Below are 22,623 nucleotides of genomic sequence, written 5' to 3' on the forward strand. Positions count from 1 at the left end.
ATAGATGGGGAAATCAAAGAAATGCAGCCAAGGAAAAAGTACTGACTAAGATGGCTCAACAATGAGACATAAAAAAATGAACACATTGGATATATGTTGAGTATTTTCATAGTAGTTACAGTTACAAATAAAAACTGAGGGAGTGCTGAGTTCCTACTTAGGGGAGCTCTATCACATTCCCCAATGGAACAGCAACAATCTCCAAGTACAATGGCAAAGACCAATGAAGAAGGATGGTCCAACAATGAGCCCTTGATACTGATGACTATGCTTAGGAGCCTGTGTGCCTGAAATATAAACCAGGCTTAGAACTGCAGTTACCTCCTGAGAGCCTCCATGTTGCTCAATTGTTGCCACTCTCCAAGCCAAATCAGCATGTAAATGCATTACCTTCCCCCCAGCATGGGACATGACTCCCCGGGATGAGCCTCCCTGGCCCTGAGGATTACTACCAATCACTAGCTGGTGATGCAACTAGAAAGAGGCCTTGGATAAAATGTTCAACTCAGAGCAGCAGAATATCTCAGCCTACATGTAGGATCATGTGTTAAAAACAGCTTTTTGACCTTGAATGAAAGGGAGGAATGGCAAAGACAAATGAGTTTATATGACTAAGAGTCTTCAAAAAAGATGGGAGATCTTCAGAGGGGTCGCACTTACACATACCTCAGCAGGACCCCAGAGACAGCTGAAGTATATACAACCCCAGGTACTTGTTCTCCTGAAGGCTATGAATACCCACAAGTTCTGTGGTCATGGCAGATGGCTCTGGAGTTCAGGGCCACATCAACGGGCCCTACTTTGGAATTTGTGCTCCTGAGTGTGATGGATTTGGACTCAGATGTGACCTCTCTACACATGCCTCTTCTGCCACTTTTACTGAACCTGTGGTTGGGCTAGGGTTGGTGTATACTCGGGAGACTTGAATCTCTGGACTGACCATGTGCCAGCTGTGCCCTGAGCCTCAGCAGAGCTGCAACTCCTACCCTCTGTTTCATTGGACTTACCCAGATCAACTAACAGGGAAGTGAAGATGGTTAACCACCACACCAGGGAACTGAGAGTACCTACAACTGTAAGCAGGAGAATTGCATCCATCATCCATGTAGAATCTAAGCCCCCTCTTGATATAGAGGTGTGAAGGGGACATCACCATTCCAGGGTCCACAGGATGGAAGAATAAAATATGGATTAGAGTGGACTTATTTATATTCTACTATGGAAATATTGTGACTAGTAATGAAAGAAATTCTAGCATTGATGTGGAGAAAGTGGTCATGGTAGTTGCTGAGGGTGGGGAAAGGAAGGGAGAGATGTGATGTGGGGGCATTTTTGGGACTTGGAGTTGTCCTAAATGATATTGCAGGGACTGATCCTGGACATTGTATACCCTGCCATAACTCACTGAATGTACTGGGGAGAGTGTAAGCTACAATGTAAACTATCATCCATGTGGTGCAGCAGTGCTCCAAAATGTATTCACCAATGCAATGAATATGACACAATGATGAGAGAGGTTGTTGATGTGGGAGGAGTGGGGTGGGGTATATGGGAACTTCTTATATTTTTTGAATATAACATTTTTTGTGATCTATATATCTTCAAAAATTACAATCAAAAAAATTGATGGGGGTGGGGAGTGGGGTATATGGGAATCTCTTATGTTTTTTAATGTAACATTTTTTGTGATCTATTTACTTTTAAAAAGATATTTAAAAAATAAAATAAAATTTTTTTAAAAAAATGAACACAAGCAAATAGAACAGAATGATGAGAACCCTGAATATCAAAATTCATGGGATATCATCAGACCATTTAGCTTAAATAATAAAGCAAAGCAAATCCAGCATCATATATAAATAATCATAAACACAATTGATTATTCTGAAATGCAAGGTTGGTTTAACAGTTGAACATTAACTTTTTATCACACTGACTACAAAAAGTAAAATAATCATGAGATTATCTCAACATGTATCGAAAAGATATGTTAAAATACAATCATGTTTTGAAGACAAAAGATCCTAGCTAGTTAGGAATAAAAAAAGCCCATTATTCTGATGGATGTGGCTCAAGTGATTGGGTTCCTGTCTATCATATAGCGTACCCAAAGTTCAGTCCCTGGGGCCTCCTGGTGAAAGGCAAGCTGGCCCATGGAGAGAACTGATATGAGCAGAGAGCTGGCCCACACGGAGTGCTGGCCTACACAGAATGCTGGCCCACAAAGGAGCACAGGCCCATGCAGGAGTTCTGGCCCACACAGAGAGCTGGCAAAGCAAGATGACACAACAGAAAGAGACATGGAGGAGAGACAAAAAGAGAGTAGCAGACTGGGGAGCTGAGGTGGCACAAGAGATTGAACACCTCTCTTCCACTCCAGAAGGTCCAAGAATCAGTCCTTGGTGCTACCTAAAGAGAAGACAAACAGAGAGAGAAGAACAAACAGAGAAGAAAGCGAGTGTAAAACAATGAGGTGGGTGAATAAATAAATAAAATAAAATCTTTTAAAAGGCTACAAAAGAAACAGAAAACATCATACTAAAATGTAAAATTTTAAAATTATCCTTCATACCAAGAATAATTCTAAGTTGTCCATAATATCATTCTGTTCAACCTCAGCTGGCAACCAAAGAGGATATGTGATAGCTTGGAGTCATGTGTGAAAAAGTCTTAATGATATTCCATTCTGTGGACCTAAACCCACCATAAATAGACATTTTGATGGGGTTATCTTTAATTATCTGTGGCCAACTGAATCAGAATGGGTCTTATCTTATATATTACTACACAAAATATAGAGAAGCCACAGAGAAAAAGCCATGGGAGAAGCAACAAGTCAGAAGTCAAAGGAACCTAGAGAGCAAAGAGAAGACATGGCCAAGAGCATTGCCATGAAACAAAAAGCCAAGGACCAAGGATCACAGACAGCCAGACCCAGAAGGCCACAGTCATGGAGAGGAAGCATTGCCTTGCTGAAGCCTGGTTTTAGACTTCTCCAAGGGTCAAACCCATTGTATGGTACCGGAGATGTCTTTTAGAAGCCAGAATTCTAAAACTGTTGACTGGGATGAGAAAAAATTAAAATATAAAAAGACCACTAATAAATGAATGAAATTACCATAATTTGTTGATGACACATTTGTGCAGGTTGAAATTCCAAAAGAGCCTCTTGACACACTATAGAAAAAAATAAGGGAGTTTGAACACAAAATCCTTATATATACATGGATTTTTTCACATGTCAGAAATAGTTATAGCATGGAATTTTAAAAGATAACATTTAAATAAAAATTAAAAAAATAAAATACGTATGAAAAAATCTAATGTAAGATGATAAGGACTTAAGACATTATAAAAACATGTTTTGACGAAGTAATGTAATTCCTGGTACATCAGAAATGTTACATATGTTCAAAAAAATCTGCACAATAAATGTTCTAGCATCACTATTTTTAATATTCCTAAACTACAAACAAAGCACATGTCTAATGACTATAGAGTGAACAAATAAATTGTTACATGGATACAAGGGAATACTGCACAGCTAGGATGATGACTAAATTATGATGAGAACAAAGACAAATCTCAGAATGATAGTGCAGTGAGAAAGAAGTCAATTCTATAGTATTTCACTTAAAACAATGTCAGAAACAGTCATAACTTTCATTCAATTTGCAAGTTAGTACAGTAATAATCTTGGGAGGTGAGTGGTAGCATAATTTGAGACCGTGGGCTTAAGTTCTGTTTAAAAACCTCATAATAGTGACATGGATGTGTTATCTTTGGGAGAATATTAGTTTAAAATATGTTAGAATTCAAAGAAACGTCAGGTATGTGATCTAATCTAACTCCCTCATGAAGAAAACCTGCAGGTTGGGTAACGAGTGTGTTCCTTGAGGTTACTGAGTGGTAGGACAAAAGTCAGGACTAGACTGGAATCTCATCTGGTTTGCCTGAACCAGACCAAGTTTGATCCCCAAAGCCCCATATCGTGGGGAAACCACAGCCCTAGTGAAACAAGGATGGTAGATCCCCAGGGTATTAATTGAAACTTTCTGAATTCCAGGGTGATTCTTCTTCTTCTGTCTCCTTGTTTTGCTTCTGATTAGCCATGTGGAAGAGATTATGCTAAACAACATCTACCCAAATATTTTTGATAAAATAGGGATTTGCCAGAGGAGTTGTTACAACAGAGAAAACAAATGCCTGTTGCAGCCTTGAATCAGGCTTCTGTGGGTGAACAAAGTTAGTTCCAGGCAGGGATCCAATTTTTCACTGTGAAAATATCAGCATCATGCACACCCCAGAAGCACTTGCCAATCTAAATACAGCCAAAGACAGAGGCAAGCTTCTAGGGATTATCTGAGTGCTCATTTTGACATAGTGTGTTATGTCATTGGGTGAACACCCATACAATGAGTGTGAAAGTGTACCCACATCTTGGGGAGACCTGATATTCCTAAAGGGAGGGAATTGTGTCCCTCAAGAGAATCACTGGTTCCCAATTAGTTAGAGCAGTCTAGTATGTCAATCTCTCAGCATTGTTGCAGTATATGTAAATCTGGTTCCTCAAGTAGTGAAGATTGAGTGTCGTGGTGTACCCTGAGGAAAGGGGGAGAGAGGAATAGCATGAATGGAAGCAGGGCAACTGGGGGGCAAAGGAAGTGCTCCACAAGATCATGCAATGATGGACATGTCAACTTACATCTAAAGTGTATAAAAGTCTATAAACTAAAATGTAAACTATAATGGAAAATGTAAGGAAACTAAACATTTAGAAATTTGCACAGTCTAAAATATAAACAATAATGTAAACCAAAATGGAACCATGTTTGATAGCTTTGTTTCAAAATTTGTACATTAGCTGCAGCAAATATAACATGAACATGTAAAAAGATCATTGCTGGGGAGAGGGGAAAAGGGTTTGATGTTGGATATCTGGGAGTCCCCTATATTGTGTATGTGAATTACTGTGAACTAAAACTTTTTAGAAGACAAAATTAAAATTTAGGAAAAAAAAAAAAGAAAGGATGTAGACACTGAGGAAGAAATGAAAGTGTCTTGCCAATGTACGTACAGGACAACACCTATTAGAGTGATGAAAGGCAAAATGTTAGAAACAAAGCTTTATAATATTTTTCATTTTATTTATATACCAATTTATTTTTACTTTATTTTATTTTATTTTTTGTTTGTTTTACCATATATCTCCTTTTCTTGGCTTTATTTATTTTTTTAATGTTACATTAAAAAAATATGCAGTCCCCATATACCCCCACCCCCTCATCCCACGCCTCCCATAACAACCTCCTCCATCATCATGGGATATTCATTGCACTTGATGAATATATCTCTGAGCACTGCTGCACCACATGGTCAATGGTCCACATTATAGTTTACACCCTCCCCCAGTCCACCCAGTGGGTCATGGGAGGATATACAATGTCCAGTAACTGTCCCTGCAGTACCACCCAGGACAACTCCAAGTCCTGAAAATGCCCCCATATCACATCTCTTCTTCCCACTCCCTACCCTCAGCAGCTACCATGGCCAATTTCTCCACATCACTGCTACATTTTCTTTGATTACTAATCACAATAGTTCATGAACAGAATATCAGTAAGTCCACTCTAATCTATACTCTATTCCTCCATCCTGTGGACCCTGGAATGGTTATGTCCACTCCATATCTATATCGAGAGGGGGCTTAGATTCCACATGGATGATGGATGCAATTCTACTGCTTTCAGTTGTAGGCACTCTTGGCTCTCTGGTGTGGTGGTTGACCTTCTTCACCTCCATGTTAGCCCAGCTGGGGTAAGTCCAATAAACCAGAGGGTAGGATTTGCAAATCTGTTGAGGCTTAGGGCCTGGTTATCACATCGACAGTTCAGAGATTCAGGTCCCCTGAGTATACACTAAACTCCAGCGCCAACCACAGGTCTGGTAAAAGTAACAGGAGAGGCTTATGAACAAAGATCACATCTGAGTCCAACTCTACCACACTCAGGAACACAAACTCCAAAGTAGAGCCAACTGACATGGCACTGAAGTCCATCTGCCATAACCATAGAACCTGTGGGTCTCTGTAGCCCTCAGAACCAATACCTGGGGTTGTATCTACTTTAGCTGTCTCTGGGACTCTGCTGAGGTGTGCATAAGGGTGACTCCTCTGATGACATCCCAGTTCTTCTTTGGAGACTCATAGCCATATAAACTCATTTGTCCTTTCCATTTCCCCCTTTTATTCAAGGTCAAAAAGCATTTTTAACTCCTGATATCACATATAGGCTGAGATATTCTGCTGGTCTGAGTTGACCCTTTTTCTCAAGGTCGTTTTCTAGTTACATCATCAGCTGGTACTTGATAGTAATCCCTCGGCACCATGGAGGCTCATCCCTGGGAGTCATGTCCCATGCTGGTGGGAAGGTAATGCATTTACATGCTGAGTTTGGCTTCGAGACTGGCCACATTTGAGCAATGTGGAGGCTCTCAAGAGGTAACTCTTAGGCACCCTGCAGCTCTAGACCTAGTTCTTAAGTCAGGCACACAGGCTCACAAGCGTAGTCATTAGTATCAAGGGCTCATTGTTGGACCATCCTTCTTTTTTGTTTTTGTTTTTCCTGTTGCACTTGAGAAATTTATTTTAGTATTTCTAAATTACTATGTATTCTATTTCTAAACTTTAAACCCATCACTCTATTTCAATTTCCTATTAATTGAATTTTGCAATATATCAGGATTCATTGTTGAAGAAGTTTTGGACCACAGAGAGGTTCAACTATGGCAGGGAAGGAACTCTGGTGTGGGGTGTTATTGATGGGGGAGCACATGGGTGGGGGGGGAGTTCTCCAGGGCATGTATATAGGGAACATAAATATGTTAGGATACATGTTGGGTATTTTTATAGTAGTTACAGTTAAAAATGTCAGCTGAGGGAGTGCTGAGTTCCCACCCAGGGAGATCTGTCACATTCTCCAATGGAACAACAATAATCCCTCAAGTGTAACAGCAAAGATCAACAAGGAAGGATGGTCCAATAATGAGCCCTTGATACTGATGACTATGCTTAGGAGCCTGTGTGCCTGAAATATGAACTAGGTCTAGAGCTGTAGGGTGCCTAAGAGTTACCTCCTGAGAGCCTAAATGTTGCTCAAATGTGGCCACTCTCTAAGCCAATCTCAGTATGTAAAGGCATTACCTTCCCCTAACATGGGGCATGACTCCTGGGGATGAGCCTCACTGGTGCTGAGGGATTGCTACCAATCACTAACTGGAGAAGCAACTACAAAGAGACCTTGAATAAAGGATCAACTCAGACCAGCAGAATATCTCTGCCTACATGTTGGATCAAGTGTTAAAAGCTGCTCTTTTACCTTGAGTAAAAGGGGGAAATGGCAAAGACAAATGAGTCGATATGGCTAAGAGTCTTCCAAAAAGAGTCAGGAGGTCATCAGAGGTGTTGCGCTTATGCACACCTCAGCAGGACCCCAGAAAAAGTCAAAGTAGATAGAACCCTAGGTACTGGTTCTCCTGAAGGCTACGGAGATCCACAGGGTATATAGTCATGGCAGATGGTTTTGGAGCTCTGTGCCATGTCAGAGGGCCCTCCTTTAGAATTTGTGCTCCTGAGTGTGATGGAGCTGGACTCAGATGTGATTTTTCTACACATGCCTCTTTTGTCACTTTTATCGAACCTGTGGTTGGCTCTAGGGATGGTCTATACTCAGGAGATTTGAATCTCTGGACTACCCACAGCTAGCTGGGCCCTGAGCAGCAGCAGAGTGGCAATTCCTACTCTCTAGTTTGTTGATCTTACCCAGGTCAGCTAACAGGGAGGTGGAGATAGTCAACCACCACCCTAGGGAATCAAGAGAGCCTACAACTGTAAGCAGAAGAATTGCATCCATCATCCATGTGGAATCTAAGCCCTCTCTTGCACTAGAAGTGGAGAGGACATCACCATCCCAGGTCCACAGAATGGAGGAATAAAATATGGACTAGAGTAGACTTACTGATATTCTACTATAAAACTATTGTGATGAGTAATAGAAGAAACTTTAGCATCGAGGTGGAGAAAGTGGCCACAGTGGTTGCTGAGGGCAGGGAGAGAGTGGAGAAGATGTGATATGTGGGCATTTTTGGGATTTTGAGTTGTCTTTAATGACAGTGCAGGGTCAGATGCTAGACTTTATATATCCTGCCATAGCCCACTGAATGTGCTGGGGGACAATGTGAACTACAGGGTGAACTCTTGTATGTGTGGTGCAGGAGTGCCCCAAGGTGTGTTCACCGAGTGCAATGAGTGTGCCACAATGATGAGGGAGGTTGTTGGTGTGGGAGGAGTGGGGTGGGGGGTGGGGGGTATACAGGAACCTCTTATATTTTTTAGTGTAACATTTTTTTTGTGATGTATCTATCTTCAAAAAACTACAATTTACAAAAATTATGCATGGGGGATGGGGAGTGGGTTATATGGGAACCTCTTATGTTTTTTTTAAATTTTTTTAATGTAACATTCCTTGTGATCTATTAACATTAATTTTTAAAAAAGAAAAATAAGTAAATAAATTTAATTAATTAATACAGCCAAAGGAACAAAGTGACGACTGTTAGGACCCACCACAGGCCAGTGGGAACTAGCACATGGCAGATGATGACAGGGCAGCTATGATGCTGAGGAGGTGACCACCTTCCTCATAACTGAAAGCAGTTTCTATACATATCTCAATGACGGGAATGATTAAACACTTACTTTGAAAAGAGTCACAACACTTTGGGGGAAAACATCCTCCTTGGTAGTTTGCCCACTATCTAAGGTAAACAGTGTCAATAATAGGGAAAAGACCTGCTGATTGGTCAAATATTGGGACCCAGGGTATAAAAGACACAGAATTAAAGGAGCCATCGGATTCTGGGAAACATCTCTGAACACGAGCCCCCTTTAACCCTGACACCATGACCTCCTGCTGCTCTCCCTGCTGCCAGCCCACCTGCTGTGGGTCCAGTTCTTGTGGGTCCAGCTGCTGCCAGCCTTGCTGCCGCCCACTCTGCTGTCAGACCACCTGCTGTAGGACCACCTACTGCCGGCCAACCTGTGTGACCAGCTGCTGCCAACCTTCCTGCTGCACCACTCCCTGCTGTCAGTCGACCCGCTGTGGGTCCAGCTCCTGTGGCCAAACCTGCAGTGAATCCACCTGCTGCTGCCCCAATCACTGCTACAGAACCTGCTGCGAGCCTGCTTGCAGTGGCCCCGTGTACTGCAGGAGAACCTGCTACCACCCAACATGCTGCTGCTTGCCTGGTTGCCAACCCCAGAGCTGCGGATCCAGCTGCCAGCCCTGCTGCCGCCCATCCTGCTGTCAGACCACCTGCTGCAGGACCACCTGCTGCCAGCCCAGCTTCTACAGCAGCCCTTGTTGTGCGTCCAGTTACTGTCAGCCTTCCTGCTGCTGATCAACTCGCCAAAGATCACCAAGTGCACAGACCAACCTACTGTCAACTGACCCAACTTTCCTGGGACAAAATTACTTCCTAGACTTTACTGACACCCAGCATGCTCTCAACAAAATGGAGTTATTCATCTGCATGTTAAAAAGCTTGTTAATGAGCTGGCTGAGGTGCAGAATATTTCACTCTAATTACCTTCTTCCTTATATCTTCTGGTTTATGTTTTACTTCTTATATTCATGACATGACTGAATGGCCTCAGCTCTTACTCTGACGTCAAGAAATTCACCCACTACTTCCATGGAACTTAAGCAAACAAGTGCTCATAACTCTTTTCATTGGTTTTTTTATTTGATCCTTAATCTTCATAATCATATTTTAAATTTTATATATCCATGATTCTCTGTTCTGATCTCTTCTTTTTATGATCACTTTGACTTGCCTCCCTCTCAATAAACTCTCATCATTATATCATGTTTCCCTTTTGTTGTACAGACTTCCTGATATAGGGATTTATATACATATCCCATAGGCATTATCTGTTCTCTGCCTCATAATAATCACCTAGAAAATTCACTTGTGTAAAGTCATGTATGTAAAAATGCCCAAACTCAGATCCAGAACTGGGTCTTCTGGCTCTGGTGGAGGTTTCTTACACTTCCATCTCAGTGTAAGTAGAAATGGTGCTGCAGATCGAGAGTTAGCAAGATGCACTATTGAACATCATCTTTAAAAAGAGAAGGACTAACCTTAAACATTCAGGTAATATTGTGGTACACAAAGGTCTTTGCAAATCAGTTTCCATGACCTAAGTGAGCAGTAATGATGGTTTAATCAAGCAGTGGGTAGACGAAGACACTGATGCAATTCATCAGCTCAAATATTTTGAGAATCTGTGTTGTCCTATGAACAGGGAGGTGATCTAAAGGGACTTCTCCTTGGTCTCGTGCAAATCAAATTCTTATATGACTTCTTTCTTCTGAGAAGTTGTTAGCAGATAAAAAGGAACTAAGTAAAACCTTGCAAAACCTACATGAGATATTGTGTTCCACCAATTTTAAGTCAGCTCTTCTGGATCAAAACATTATTTAGAAAATTAAGTAAGAACAGTGCTTTAGGATTGAAATTAAAGCTTTGTGGTCATGTATGATTTTCATCGATCTACAATCTGGTCCACCAAAGAGTAAGGATAACTTTTCTGCTTTTTCAGGTACAATGAAAGCATGTGAGGAAAATTAAAGCATTGTTTTTAGTGGAAACAAGTATTGTCGAAAAACAAATAGAAGAACCTGTGCATACATGAGAGTTATGACAGATAGGAGGCTGCTGCTTTTAATTGTGACGAAAGGAAGCTACACAAGCCTGATACTGACTTGACAGTAATAGAAGGTTCGGGGACTTTGTCCTTCCTTGAGAGCAAAAGAAGTATCTGTGATGACCTAACAGTACACATATGAGGGAAGCACACCAGAATCCAAAAGCATGTGTCGAACTTGTTCAGACAACCAAGAGTCTGAACTTTCTACCTGCTGATTACCAATGAAGTGATGGGTGAATGAGATGAGGAATCAAAATATTCTGGGTTCAACCAATTCAAATCTGCTGTTATCTGCCTCTAAAGTTTATATATATATATATATATATATATATATATATATATATATATACACACACACACACACACTTATTTTTAAAAATGCTTTATTACATAAATATTACATCAAATATATATGGGATTCCCATATATCCCCCCTGCCCACTCCCACACTTTGGCCCATTAACAACATCTTTTATTAGTGTGGCACACTTTTTATAATTGATGAACACACATTGAAGCATTGCTACAAACCATGGACTATAGTTTACATTATACTTAACACTTTGCAATGAATGCACTATTTTATAGGTTTTGAGAAAATGTATTATGTCCTGTATCTATCATTGCAATGTCAGGCAGAACAATCCAATGTCCCCCAAATGCCTCATTTTACCCCTATACATCCCTCTCCCTCCCCTCAGCAGCTCTGGTGGCTACTGCCTTGATATCAATAAGTTCTTTCACTGCTAGAATAACAAGTCTATTTTAGTCCATATTTGCATTCCCTCCATATGTTTGTTCATTTTTCAGTCTTGAGAATTTCAGTATGGTGATCCTCACTCTGTTTCTGATTGAGTGGGGGCTTAGTACTCATAGGGCAGATGGAGAGAACCGTCTTGCTTGCAGTTGCAGATACTCTGTTTTCTGGGTTAGCTGTTGTCCAGCATCATCCTTTTATTAGTTGTCCTGGGCAAGTCCAATGAATTAGAGAGTAGTGAGATTCAGGGCTGGTGAGATTCAGGGCTCAATGTACCCACCCTCCATGAAAACACCAAAAATTTAAGTCTCTGGGAATTATATTTAGTGAGTACAGTGCAAATTATAGGTTCAAATAGAAGGAGCAGAAAGGTATGTGTAGGGAAGTAATAAATGAGTCTAGCTCTGTTACATTGGGGAGGATATATTCTAAAGTAGGGCCCACTGACAGGGTGCTGAATTCCTGAGATTGTTCAGCTTTGCTTATATTGTCTAGATGTCTCCAGAGCCCACAGGAGCCCTGCTCTTTCAGGCACCTTGTACTGTGCAGTCAATGAGATTCTGCTAAGACGTGCATAAGAGTAACTTCTAGAATTACATCCCCATTCACTTTGAACTCTCTTAGCCATAAAAGCTCACTTGTATTTAATATTTCCCCCTTTGGTCAAGGTCTTTTTCCAAATGCATCACCAGTTGGCACTTGTTAATATTCCTTTGGTGGCATAGAGTCTCATCCCTGGGAGTCATGTTCCATGCTTCAAAGAAGCTTTGATAGCAGAAAGAAGACAGAAAATATAGGGGATTCCATACACCCAACCCCTTCCCTCTCTCCCACTTTCCCCTGATGCTAACATTATGTATGTGCATCGTACATTTGTAACAATTGGTGTATAAATAGTGAAACTTTGCTACTAACCATGGTCAGTGGTTTACATTATGGTTTACATTTTGCACGGTATACTTTTCAAGGTTTTGACAAAATTTAAAATGGACTACAACACAAGCCCTGTCTTCCATTCTACCCTCGCACTCCCCTCTGAACCTATGGTAACCACTAAGTTACAATTTTTGATGAATGAGGCTGATAGTTACATAGAATAATACTGAGAGCTTCACATTTTGGCCTGTTTTCTTTATTATGCACTGCCTATGTTCTCAAGAGATTCTTGCCCCTCTAATTGAGAATATAGCAGGACTCCCTAAGATGGGAGTTGAATATTTTCTTGTTTTTTGTGTGGCTCTCCACGCACTGAGATAACATACTATGACAAGATGAACACTTTCATATTCCATGAACACATGCCCTGGGGGTTTTTTCATGCATATCCTCCCACTCCCTATGACCTGCACCATAATCACTCACTGCATATTTGCCAAGAGAACTTTCCTGCCATTGTAGATTTAACCACAGACCTATTCATCCTCAGAGTTCACCTGGTCCATCGTCTAGCCCTTCCCCCAGTTTCATGGACAGTCCTTTCCAATCCCCCACTTTACTCCCCCTCACATTCCAGCACCATCAAACCCAATCACATCACTGCCTCACAATCACCCCCAACCACTGTCCAACCACCCCATTCCATCTTATTATAGATTTTGCCCATTTTGAGCATGTGCTCACCACCCTCTACTTCCTTTATCTCCTGATAACCTATCTTCCAGACTCTAGCTCAATGTGCTTAAGTCAGATCAACGAGGCCATGTAATATTTATCCTTCAGCGACTGGTTTACTTCACTCAACATAAGATCTTCAAGATTAATCCATGTTGGTCCATATGTTAATACAGCTTTTTCCTTCTTATAGCTGAGTAATACTCCATTGTAAGTATGTATCAAAATTTGCCTATCCATTTATCTGCTGATGGACACTTGAGTGCTTCCAACCTTTGGCAATAGTGAATAACGCCACTATGAACATTGGTGTGCATATATGTGTTTGTGTCCCTGCTTTCTATTCTTCTGGGTATATACCAGGCAGTGGGATTGCTGGATCATATGACAGCCAAATTGTCCTCCACAATGGCTGCACCATTCTACATTCCCACGAGCAGTGGATGAGTGTTCCCTTTCCTCCACATCTTCTCCAACACTTGTAGTTCTCTGTTTTTTAATAACCACAAGTCTGATCGTTGTAAGATGATATCTCATGGTAGTTTTGGTTTGAATTTCCGTAATAGCTAGTGATATTGAGCATCCTTTTATGTGCTTTTTAGTCATTTGTATTTCTTCTTTGGAAAAATGTCTAATCAAATCTTCTAGCCCATTTTTCAAATGGGTTGTTCATCTTTCATTTTTGAGATAAAGGATTTTTTAATGTATACTGGATATTAGACCTTTATCAGATAAATGGTTACCAAAACTCTCAATGGTGAAAACTGCATGGTATTGGCACAAAGATAGACACACTGAAAAAATGGAACTGAATTGAGAGCTCTGATATAAATCTTCACACATGTGATCAATGGATATTCAACAAGGCCACCACGCTTACTCAGTTGGGACAGAATGAACTCCTCTACAAATGGTGCTTAGAGAACTGGATATCCATATCCAAAGGAATGAGAGAGGATCACCATCTCATGCCCTATGAAAACATTAACTCGAGATGGATCAAAAACCTAAATATTAGAGCCAAGAACATAAAGCTCTTAGAAGATAAGGCAGGGAAGGATGTATAAGATCTTATAGTAGGAAATGGTTTCATAAACTACACCCAAAGGGTGAGCAATGAAAAATAAAAATTTTGTGCTTCAAGTTTCTTGACAAACTTTTGTGGCACAGCACTCCTTGTATGCGGCAGCACTGTGCCTGGGCCAACTCACCACACAGGTCAGGAGGCCCTGGGTATCGAACCCTGGACCCTCCATATGGTAGGTGAACGCTCTATCAGTTGAGCTACAACTGCTTCCCTACATTGCTTTTAAAAACATTGTTCTATACTGTCTTCTAGAAGACAGTATTATCTTAATTTAGATTTTTCTTTTTTAAATTTTTTACTGTATTATATATGATATCCTTTTAAATTTCAATCTAAAAATTATTTCTTACATGTGAAAAATTCATTTATACATAAGGATTTTCTATTCAATTTCCCTTAATATTTTTAAAAGTTTATCAGTAGGTCTTTTTGGAATTATTTTTAATATTTTTATTGCTTTTTTAATGAAATGTTACATTAAAAACTATGAGGTTCCCCCACTCTGCAACCCCCCCCCCACTCCTCCCACATCAACAACCTCTTTCATCAGTGTGGCACATTCATTGCATGTGATGAATACATTTTGGAGCACTGTTATACAGCATGGATTATAGTTTACATTGTAATTTACACTCTCCCCCAGTCCATTCAGTGGGTTATAGCAGGAAATATAATGCCCTGTATCTGTCCCTGCAATATCATTGAGAACCGCTCCAAGTCCTGAAGGTGCCCCCATATCATGCCACTTCTTCCCTCTTCCTGCCCTCAGCTTGGCCACTTTCTCCACATCAATGATATAATTTCTTCCATTGTAGGAATCACAATAATTCTATACTAGAATTCCAGCAAGTCTGCTCTAATCTGTATTTTATTCCTCAATCCTGAGGACCCTGGGATGGTGATGTCCAGTCCACCTCTAAACTGAGAGGGGGCTTAGATCCCACATAGCTGATGTGTGGGATTCTGCTGCTTGCAGCTGTACACTCTCTCAGTTCCTTGGTGTGGTGGTTGACCATCCTCACCTCCCGTTAGCTGACCTGGGTAAGTCCAATGAACTGGAGAATAGGTGTTGCAACTCTGCTGAGGCTCCAGGCCCAGCTGACACATGGACAGTCCAGAGATTCAAGTCTCCTGAGCATACACTAACCCCAGCACCAACCACAGGTTCAGTAGGTGGCAGAAGAGGCATGTGTAGAGAGGTCACATCTGAGTCCAAGTCCCTCACACTCAGGAGCACAAATTCCAAACTAGGGCCCACTGGCATGGCACTGAACTCCACAGCCATCTGCCATGACCGTAGGACCTGGGTGTCTCCATAGCCCTCAGGAACACCTCCACCTGGGATTGTATCTACTTCGGCTATCTCTGGGATCCTGCTGAGATGTGCATAAGTGCAACCACTCTGATGACCTCCTGACTCTTTTTGAAGTCCTTTAGCCTCTTTAATCTGCAAGGTATATCATCAACACATTATGGTCATTTCATTCATTTCACAGCATTTTCTTTATCTTTTAATTTTTTCTATACTAGTCTACAGTTTTAGAGATCTGGTTTCTAAAACAAGGAACAAGTACCATACAATGTGCTTGCTTAAAGTCCATAAATTTATTGACTCATAATTTTGACCCTTGGGGAAGTCTAAAATCAGGCTTCAGCAAGGCAATGCTTCCTCTCCCAAGACTGTGGCATTCTGGGTCTTGTTCCCTGTAATCCTTGGTCCTTGGCTTTTTGGTGTCATGCAATGCACTTTGCCATGTCTTCTCTTTCTTCCCTCAGGTTCTTTGACTTCTGACTTCTTGCTTGTCCCATGGCTTTTTCTCTGAAGCTTCTCTGTAATAAGATATTTATATCCTATTATAATAGAATAAGATCCTTCCTGAATCAGTTGGTCACAACTTAATAAAAGATAATCTCATCAAGTGTTCTTATTTACAGTGAGTTCATATCCAGAGGAATGGATTAGCTTTGAGTTCTTTCAGTGCACATAACTTGAAGTCATCACATCTACTCTTAGGCCCTCCAGCATCACATGGAACAGCACAATATCATGAAGAACCTAAATTATTCTCAGTGTGAAGGAAAGGTTCCAACTTTTTACATTGCAGTATGATATTGGCTATTTCTTTTGCAGCCTTTTAAAATATGAGAAGAGGTGAGGTTTTACTATTCCTAACTTGCTAGGGTCTTTTGTCTTCAAAATATGATGATATTTTAAAATACCTCTTCCCTACCTATTGAGATAATCTCATGACTATTTTACTTTTGGCAGTAAATATGATAAAAAATTGATTAATGTTCAACTGTTAAACAAATTTACACTCAGAATATTCAATGTGTTTCTGATCACATGTATTTGATGCTGAATTTGATTTGCTTTATTATTTAAGATAAATGATCTGATTATATCTCATGAATTTTGGCATTCAGTTTTCTCAGTATCATTCCATTTTTACATGTGTTCATTTTTATAAGCTTCATTGTTGAGTCATCTACATCAGTACTTTTTTCCTTGGTTGCATTTCTTCTGTGATTTCCCCATCTGTTGTGGATTTTACTACATGTTTATACCAAACACTGAGCTTGATTCTTACCCATATTTTGTTTTTTCATTTACTCAGAACCTCCCTCATTTACTTTAGTGATCTCATATGTCTTATTTTAAATTAATTTTTTCAAAAGGAAGAAGGAACTTAAAAGAAACTTGTATTTTTGTAAACAGGAAATTCAGTGAGGTTACAAGGAAGAGTCAGGTACATTATTACCTCCGAAATAGCCCTGAAGTTAAGGGATCGAAGTTAATTAATCATTCCTTTTCTTTCCTGAGAATAACGTAGCATCCCTGTGAGTCTGCATAGTCTCTGCAAAGCATCTTGAGGGACTTGTCAGATTTTACCTCTCAAGCCTTCATGTAATTAACAGAGTAGAGGCTCTCTGGTGGGGTAGTCCTAGGTTATTTCTCACCTTCAGAATAAATTTTAGAGGATATTGAATTATGCTTCAGTTAGTTCACACACATCTCTGACAAATTGCTTAATGTTAGAATTTATAAGACTAAACATGTATAATCTCAGTTGTCTTTTATAATAGTGGTAAAATTTCTGGACTTGTTCACAGAAATGGGAATCATTTGAATTTATCCCCCCTATTCTTACACTCGTCTTTCTTTTTTTTTTTATTTTTTAAATTTTTTAAATATTTATTTATTTATTTTTAATTAAAGATTTTCACTCTTCTTTCATGTTCTCTGAATGAGTTAGCTGTGAATGTGGCAAGATTCCCTATTTGTGCAAACCTAACTGTGACTCAGTTTGGTTTTGATGTTAACACCTGTATGATGTTTCTGAAGGTGTTTACATGCCCATAAAATATACTACAGTGCCTTTGCAATGAGTGGACTCAGGGAGAAACTGCTCTTTTACACTGGTGCACTAGTACACCTTGGAGGAATTCCTTGGAAAAAACTTTTAAGCCAGATTGCTGATTTCTGGTCTCTGCTTTAAACAGAGGCAACAATATCTAGAAGGTGAAACTTAAACAGAAATATAGGATTTCTTAGTCTGCCTAGACATTGGGCCCAAGTTCATTCTTACATACTGAGTCCCAGGATTGCTGAGCTAACTTTCCTTCCCTTTCGGGTGCTCCACAAAATGCTGAAGCTCTGCTGTGCATTTCTGTAATCTTTGCACCCAAAGCCCTGCTACTCCTCTGTTTTCTTTTTCCTTATTAGAGAAGTTGTGGGTATACAGAACAATCATGCATAAAATATAGGATTCCCATATGTCACCCTATTTTTAACATTTTGAATCGGTGTGTAACATTTGCTAAGTTGATAACAGCACAATTTTACATGTACTATTAACTAAAGTCCATGGTTTAAATTAGGGTTGACTGATTGTGTAGGCAGTTCTATGGATTAAAAAAAAATTCTATTACCATCATACAACCCAATATTTCTCCCTTTTAACCAAATTCAGAAATATGTACCAGTACTCTTATTAATTCTCTGAATAGTAAGGGCTGTAGTATGTCAAAGACAGTTCCCAATGCAGATTTGTAGGGGCTGGAAGATTTGGGGAGATATAGGCAGATATTTAGAATCTGGGGAACACAAAGAGATTTAGAATCTGGAAAACACAAAGAGACATATACTTTGGATCAAAACAGAGTCAAGTGTTTTAAAGGAATGACTGGAAAAAAATTTTACAAGCTTCTTAAGGAGGACCTAGAAACTGACATCAGGAGACCCACAATAAATAATTTGAAATTAATTTTGTATTTGTGCTTGAATCTACATTTTAGTAAAATGTGTAGGGTATTCATAAGAGAGTGTGCTTTTAGTCATTTAAAATTATTTCTGATACAAGACACACAGAGGAGAGAAAATAAGAAGGCTTAGCCGAACAGAGATTGAGCTGGCTCAAGAGAGTAATCGCCTCTCTCCCCCTCCAAAAGGCCTCAGAATTGGTTCCCGGAGACACCTAATGAGAATACAAGCAGGCACAGAAGAACACACAGCAAATGGACACAGAGAGCAGACGATGAGGGGAACGGGGGGGGGGGGGGTTGGGATGGGGCGGGGTGGAGTGGGGAATAAATAAAATAAATCTTTTTTAAAAAATGATATAAGAGGGAACTCAGAAAATTAATTCAGAGGCACCTTGTGGAAAAATAATGGCTTCAAGAATAGCAAAGTTTACTCTAGCCTGTTTGAGGATTTTGTAAAAAATATCTGTGTATTTCTTAAACAGGGCTGGGGTAGACTCTCTGGCATATAGTTTAGGGTGAGATGAGGCACAGAAGTAACTGCTGAACCCTCCCAACATGCACTACCCAGGGAAGAAGGCCTTTGTTCCTTGAGTCCTCCAGATCCTAAAGTCAGAGCATGTATTTTGACATGAATTTGTGAGATCCCTAAATGGTCCATCCTGGATGCATACCATATGAGAATGAAAGAGCCAGTGGATGAAATTAAAAGCACATTAGAGGCACACAACTGCAGCATTGAATTGACTGGATCCAGAACATTTTAATTCTTTATCTTATTCACCCCATCCCTCATCAAGAATCAACAGGTAGAAAGTTCAGACTCAAGGCTGTCTCCTCAGAGTTCTAGACACATGTTTTTGGAGTCAGGTTAGCTTTCCTCATATATGTAGTGGTAGCTCATCACAGGTACATCTTTGGCTCTCAAGGAGGGACCAAGGTCTCTAATCCTTTTGTTACTCTTAAGCAAGAATTAAGCTTTACCCTAATGAATGCTTATATAGCATCGTTTCTTCACAATTAAAAGCACCAGCCTTCTGTATGTCAAAACTCTGAAAATGCACAAGTTTGTTCACCCGCAGAATGTCGATGCAAAGCTAAAAAAGGCATTTATTTCCTCTGCAGTACCAACTCCACCTCTTAGTAGAACACTTTTTTAAATCCATAAAACTGCCCTACACAAACAGTGAATCCTAATTTAAACCATAAACTATAGTTATAAGTATATTTATACAATTGTGCTGTCATCAGACTCACAAACCTTACACACCAATGTAATGTCTTCCATAACTTCTTCTTTCTATTAATTGAACTGAGTAAAAAAGACAATTCCTAATTTATTTTCCCATAATAAATATATTTTTATAGAAATGAGTGAATATTCATTTCAAAAAACTGGTCTGGACTTTGTTGCCTCTATTCAAAACAGACAACATGAAAGGGCCAAATGAAAGGCACATGACAAGCATCTTCTACTCAAATACTTTTGATAGAATGGAATTCACTGGTGGAGTAAGTTGCCACAGAAAAAGATGTACTATTATTGCAACCTTGAGTCAGGCTTCTTTGGGTGAACACTCCTGGACCCAGGCAGGGATCCAATTTGTCACTGGGAACATATCAGGTGCACTCGTCAATCTGTGTACAGCCAAAGGAACAAAGCTGAGAAGCAACAACTGTTAGGACCCTCCACAGGCCAGTGGAAATGATCACATGACAGAAGAGGACAGAAGAGGAATGGTGCTGAGGATGTGACTGCCTTCCTTATGTCTGAAAAAAATTCTATGAATGCTCTTAATTTAGAAAATGATTAAACACTTAATTTCAACAGATACAAAACATCAAGAAAAACTTCCTCCTTGACAATTTGCTCTGTATCTATGGAAAACAATGGCAACAACAACAAGAAATAGATCTGCCTATTGGTCCAAATACTGGGACACTGTGTATAAAAGACACAAAATTAAAGGAGCCATCAGATTCTGGGAAATACCTCTGAACACGAGTCCCCTCCAACTCTGACACCATGACCTCCTGCTGCTCTCCCTGCTGGCAGCCCACCTGCTGCCAGCCCACCTGCTATGGGTCCAGTTCTTGTGGGTCCAACTGCGGCCAGCCTTGTTGCCGCCCACTCTGCTGTCAGACCACCTGCTGTAGGACTACCTGCTGCCAGCCAACCTGTGTGACCAGCTGCTGCCGCCCTTCCTGTTGCAGCACTCCCTGCTGCCAGCCCACCTGTTGTGGGTCCAGCTCCTGTGGCCAAACTTGTGGTAGGTACAGCTGCTGCCACCCCAGTTGCTGCTACACAACCTGCTGCCAGCCAGCTTGCAGTGGCCCTGTGTACTGCTGGAGAACGTGCTACCACCCAACATGCTGCTGCCTGCCTGGCTGCCAACCCCAGAGCTTTGGATCCAGCTGCTGCCAGCCCTGCTGCCGCCCCTCCTGCTGTCAGACCACCTGCTGTAGAACCACCTGCTGCAGCAGCCCTTGCTGTGTGTCCAATTGCTGTCAGCCTTCCTGCTGCTGATCAACTGGCCAAAAACCACCAAGTGCACAGACCAACTCTCTTATCAACTGACCTACCATTCCTGGGACGAAATCTCTTCCTAGACGTTACTGACACACAGCATGCTCTCAAGAAAATGGAATTATTCATCAGCATGTTTAAAAGCTTCTGAATCTAGCTTGATGGATTGTGGACAGTTTCACCCGGATTCCTTTCTTCCTTATGTCTTTTGGATTGTGTGTTACTGCCATGACTGAATGTCCTCAGCCTCCATATTGACGTCAAGAAATTCACCACTGGGAAGGAGACTTGGCCCAGTGGTTAGGGCATCCATCTACCACATGGGAGGTCTGCGGTTCAAACCCCAGGCCTCCTTGACCCGTGTGGAGCTGGCCCATGTGCAGTGCTGATGCGTGCAAGGAGTGCCGTGCCACGCAGGGGTGTCCCCTGCATAGGGTGGGGGGCGGGCTGTGGGGTGGTGTGGGGGTAAGGGGAGAGAAATAAATAAATAAATAAATAAATCTTTTAAAATAAATAAATTCTCTGTCATTCATCCATATCAGTCATCCATATCATGTTTCCCTTTCACTGTATGGCCTTTCTGATATAGGGATTATACATATCTCATAAGCATTATGTATTCACTGCCTCATAAAAGCTACCCAGTAAATACTGCCTCTCCCTTCTGATTTGAAAACTGACTTGTTTGAAGTCATGTTTGTAGAAATGCACAAACTCAGATCTAGAACTGGGTCTTCTGGCTCTGGTGGAGGTTTCTTACACTTCCATCTCAGTGTAAGGAGAAATGATGCTGCAGGCCGAGCACTAGCAGGGGAACAATGACTTTTGAATTCCATTTTAGCAAGAGAAATAACAACTCTTGGATATCAGTTAATGTTTCCACATACAAAGCTCTTTCCAAATCAGTTTCCAACACATCAGTGAGTAACAAGGTTGTGAAAGTTATCAGTGGCTATGGGTAACATATTCCCTTAACACAGGGAGACATTCTTTGTCTCAGGCTCTTCCACACATGGATGCCATTAACCGGCATCTCACATTTTGAGATTCCACTTTCTGTGGAGTTACAGGGATGTTCATCTAAAGGGACCTGCTCCTTTGTCTCTTGCAAATCAAATTCGGTGTGGCATCCTTTATCCTAGCACATGTCGATGGATAAAAAGAAATAAATAAATCCCTGCTGATCCCAGACAAGATAATATTCTCTACCAACTTTCAGTCAATTTGTCTTGATCAAAGCATCACTAAGAAATCAAGTAAGGACAAACCTTGATGACTGAAAACAGTACAATGTGTCTGTGTGACTTTGATTGATTGACAATCTCTAGACAGTCTGAATTAACTAAACTACCACCTCTGTTTTCTTGAGGTAGAAAGGAAGTATCTGACAGAAATAAAAGCTCATGTTTGCATGGGAAACGTATATTTGAGGAGAAAAAGTAGAAAAAATTGTGCACTCATGAGGTTTATGACAGAGAGAAGGGTGTTTTAGCCATGAAGTGAAGATGCTACAAAAGCATTCATTAGGATAAAGCCTGAGAGTGACGTTGGTATAATGGAAGGGTAGAGACTTTAAAGTATCTCTGATGAGCTAATGGTATTTGTATAAG

At 40.6% G+C, this 22,623-nt stretch overlaps 2 protein-coding genes across 2 annotated transcripts; both read left to right on the forward strand.

Annotated features, from left to right (window-relative positions):
* Positions 1-8,958: 8,958 nt before the first annotated feature.
* Positions 8,959-9,456, forward strand: LOC139437250 (keratin-associated protein 9-7-like). Its single transcript, XM_071210904.1, has one exon. It carries the CDS (start codon positions 8,959-8,961, stop codon positions 9,454-9,456), a length of 498 nt encoding a protein of 165 aa, XP_071067005.1.
* Positions 9,457-20,512: 11,056 nt separating this feature from the next.
* On the forward strand, positions 20,513-21,013 carry LOC101444527 (keratin-associated protein 9-7-like). Its single transcript, XM_071210655.1, has one exon. The coding sequence runs from the start codon at positions 20,513-20,515 to the stop codon at positions 21,011-21,013; it is 501 nt and encodes a 166-aa protein (XP_071066756.1).
* Positions 21,014-22,623: the final 1,610 nt, after the last annotated feature.

The sequence above is a fragment of the Dasypus novemcinctus genome, chromosome 21 (genome assembly GCF_030445035.2).
Source record: "Dasypus novemcinctus isolate mDasNov1 chromosome 21, mDasNov1.1.hap2, whole genome shotgun sequence".
Taxonomy (NCBI): domain Eukaryota; kingdom Metazoa; phylum Chordata; class Mammalia; order Cingulata; family Dasypodidae; genus Dasypus; species Dasypus novemcinctus.

What these genes read in the sequence shown, in the direction of transcription:
- LOC139437250 (XM_071210904.1), top strand. Translation starts at nt 8,959, where the DNA reads ATGACCTCCTGCTGCTCTCCCTGCTGCCAGCCCACCTGCTGTGGGTCC.
- LOC101444527 (XM_071210655.1), top strand. Translation starts at nt 20,513, where the DNA reads ATGACCTCCTGCTGCTCTCCCTGCTGGCAGCCCACCTGCTGCCAGCCC.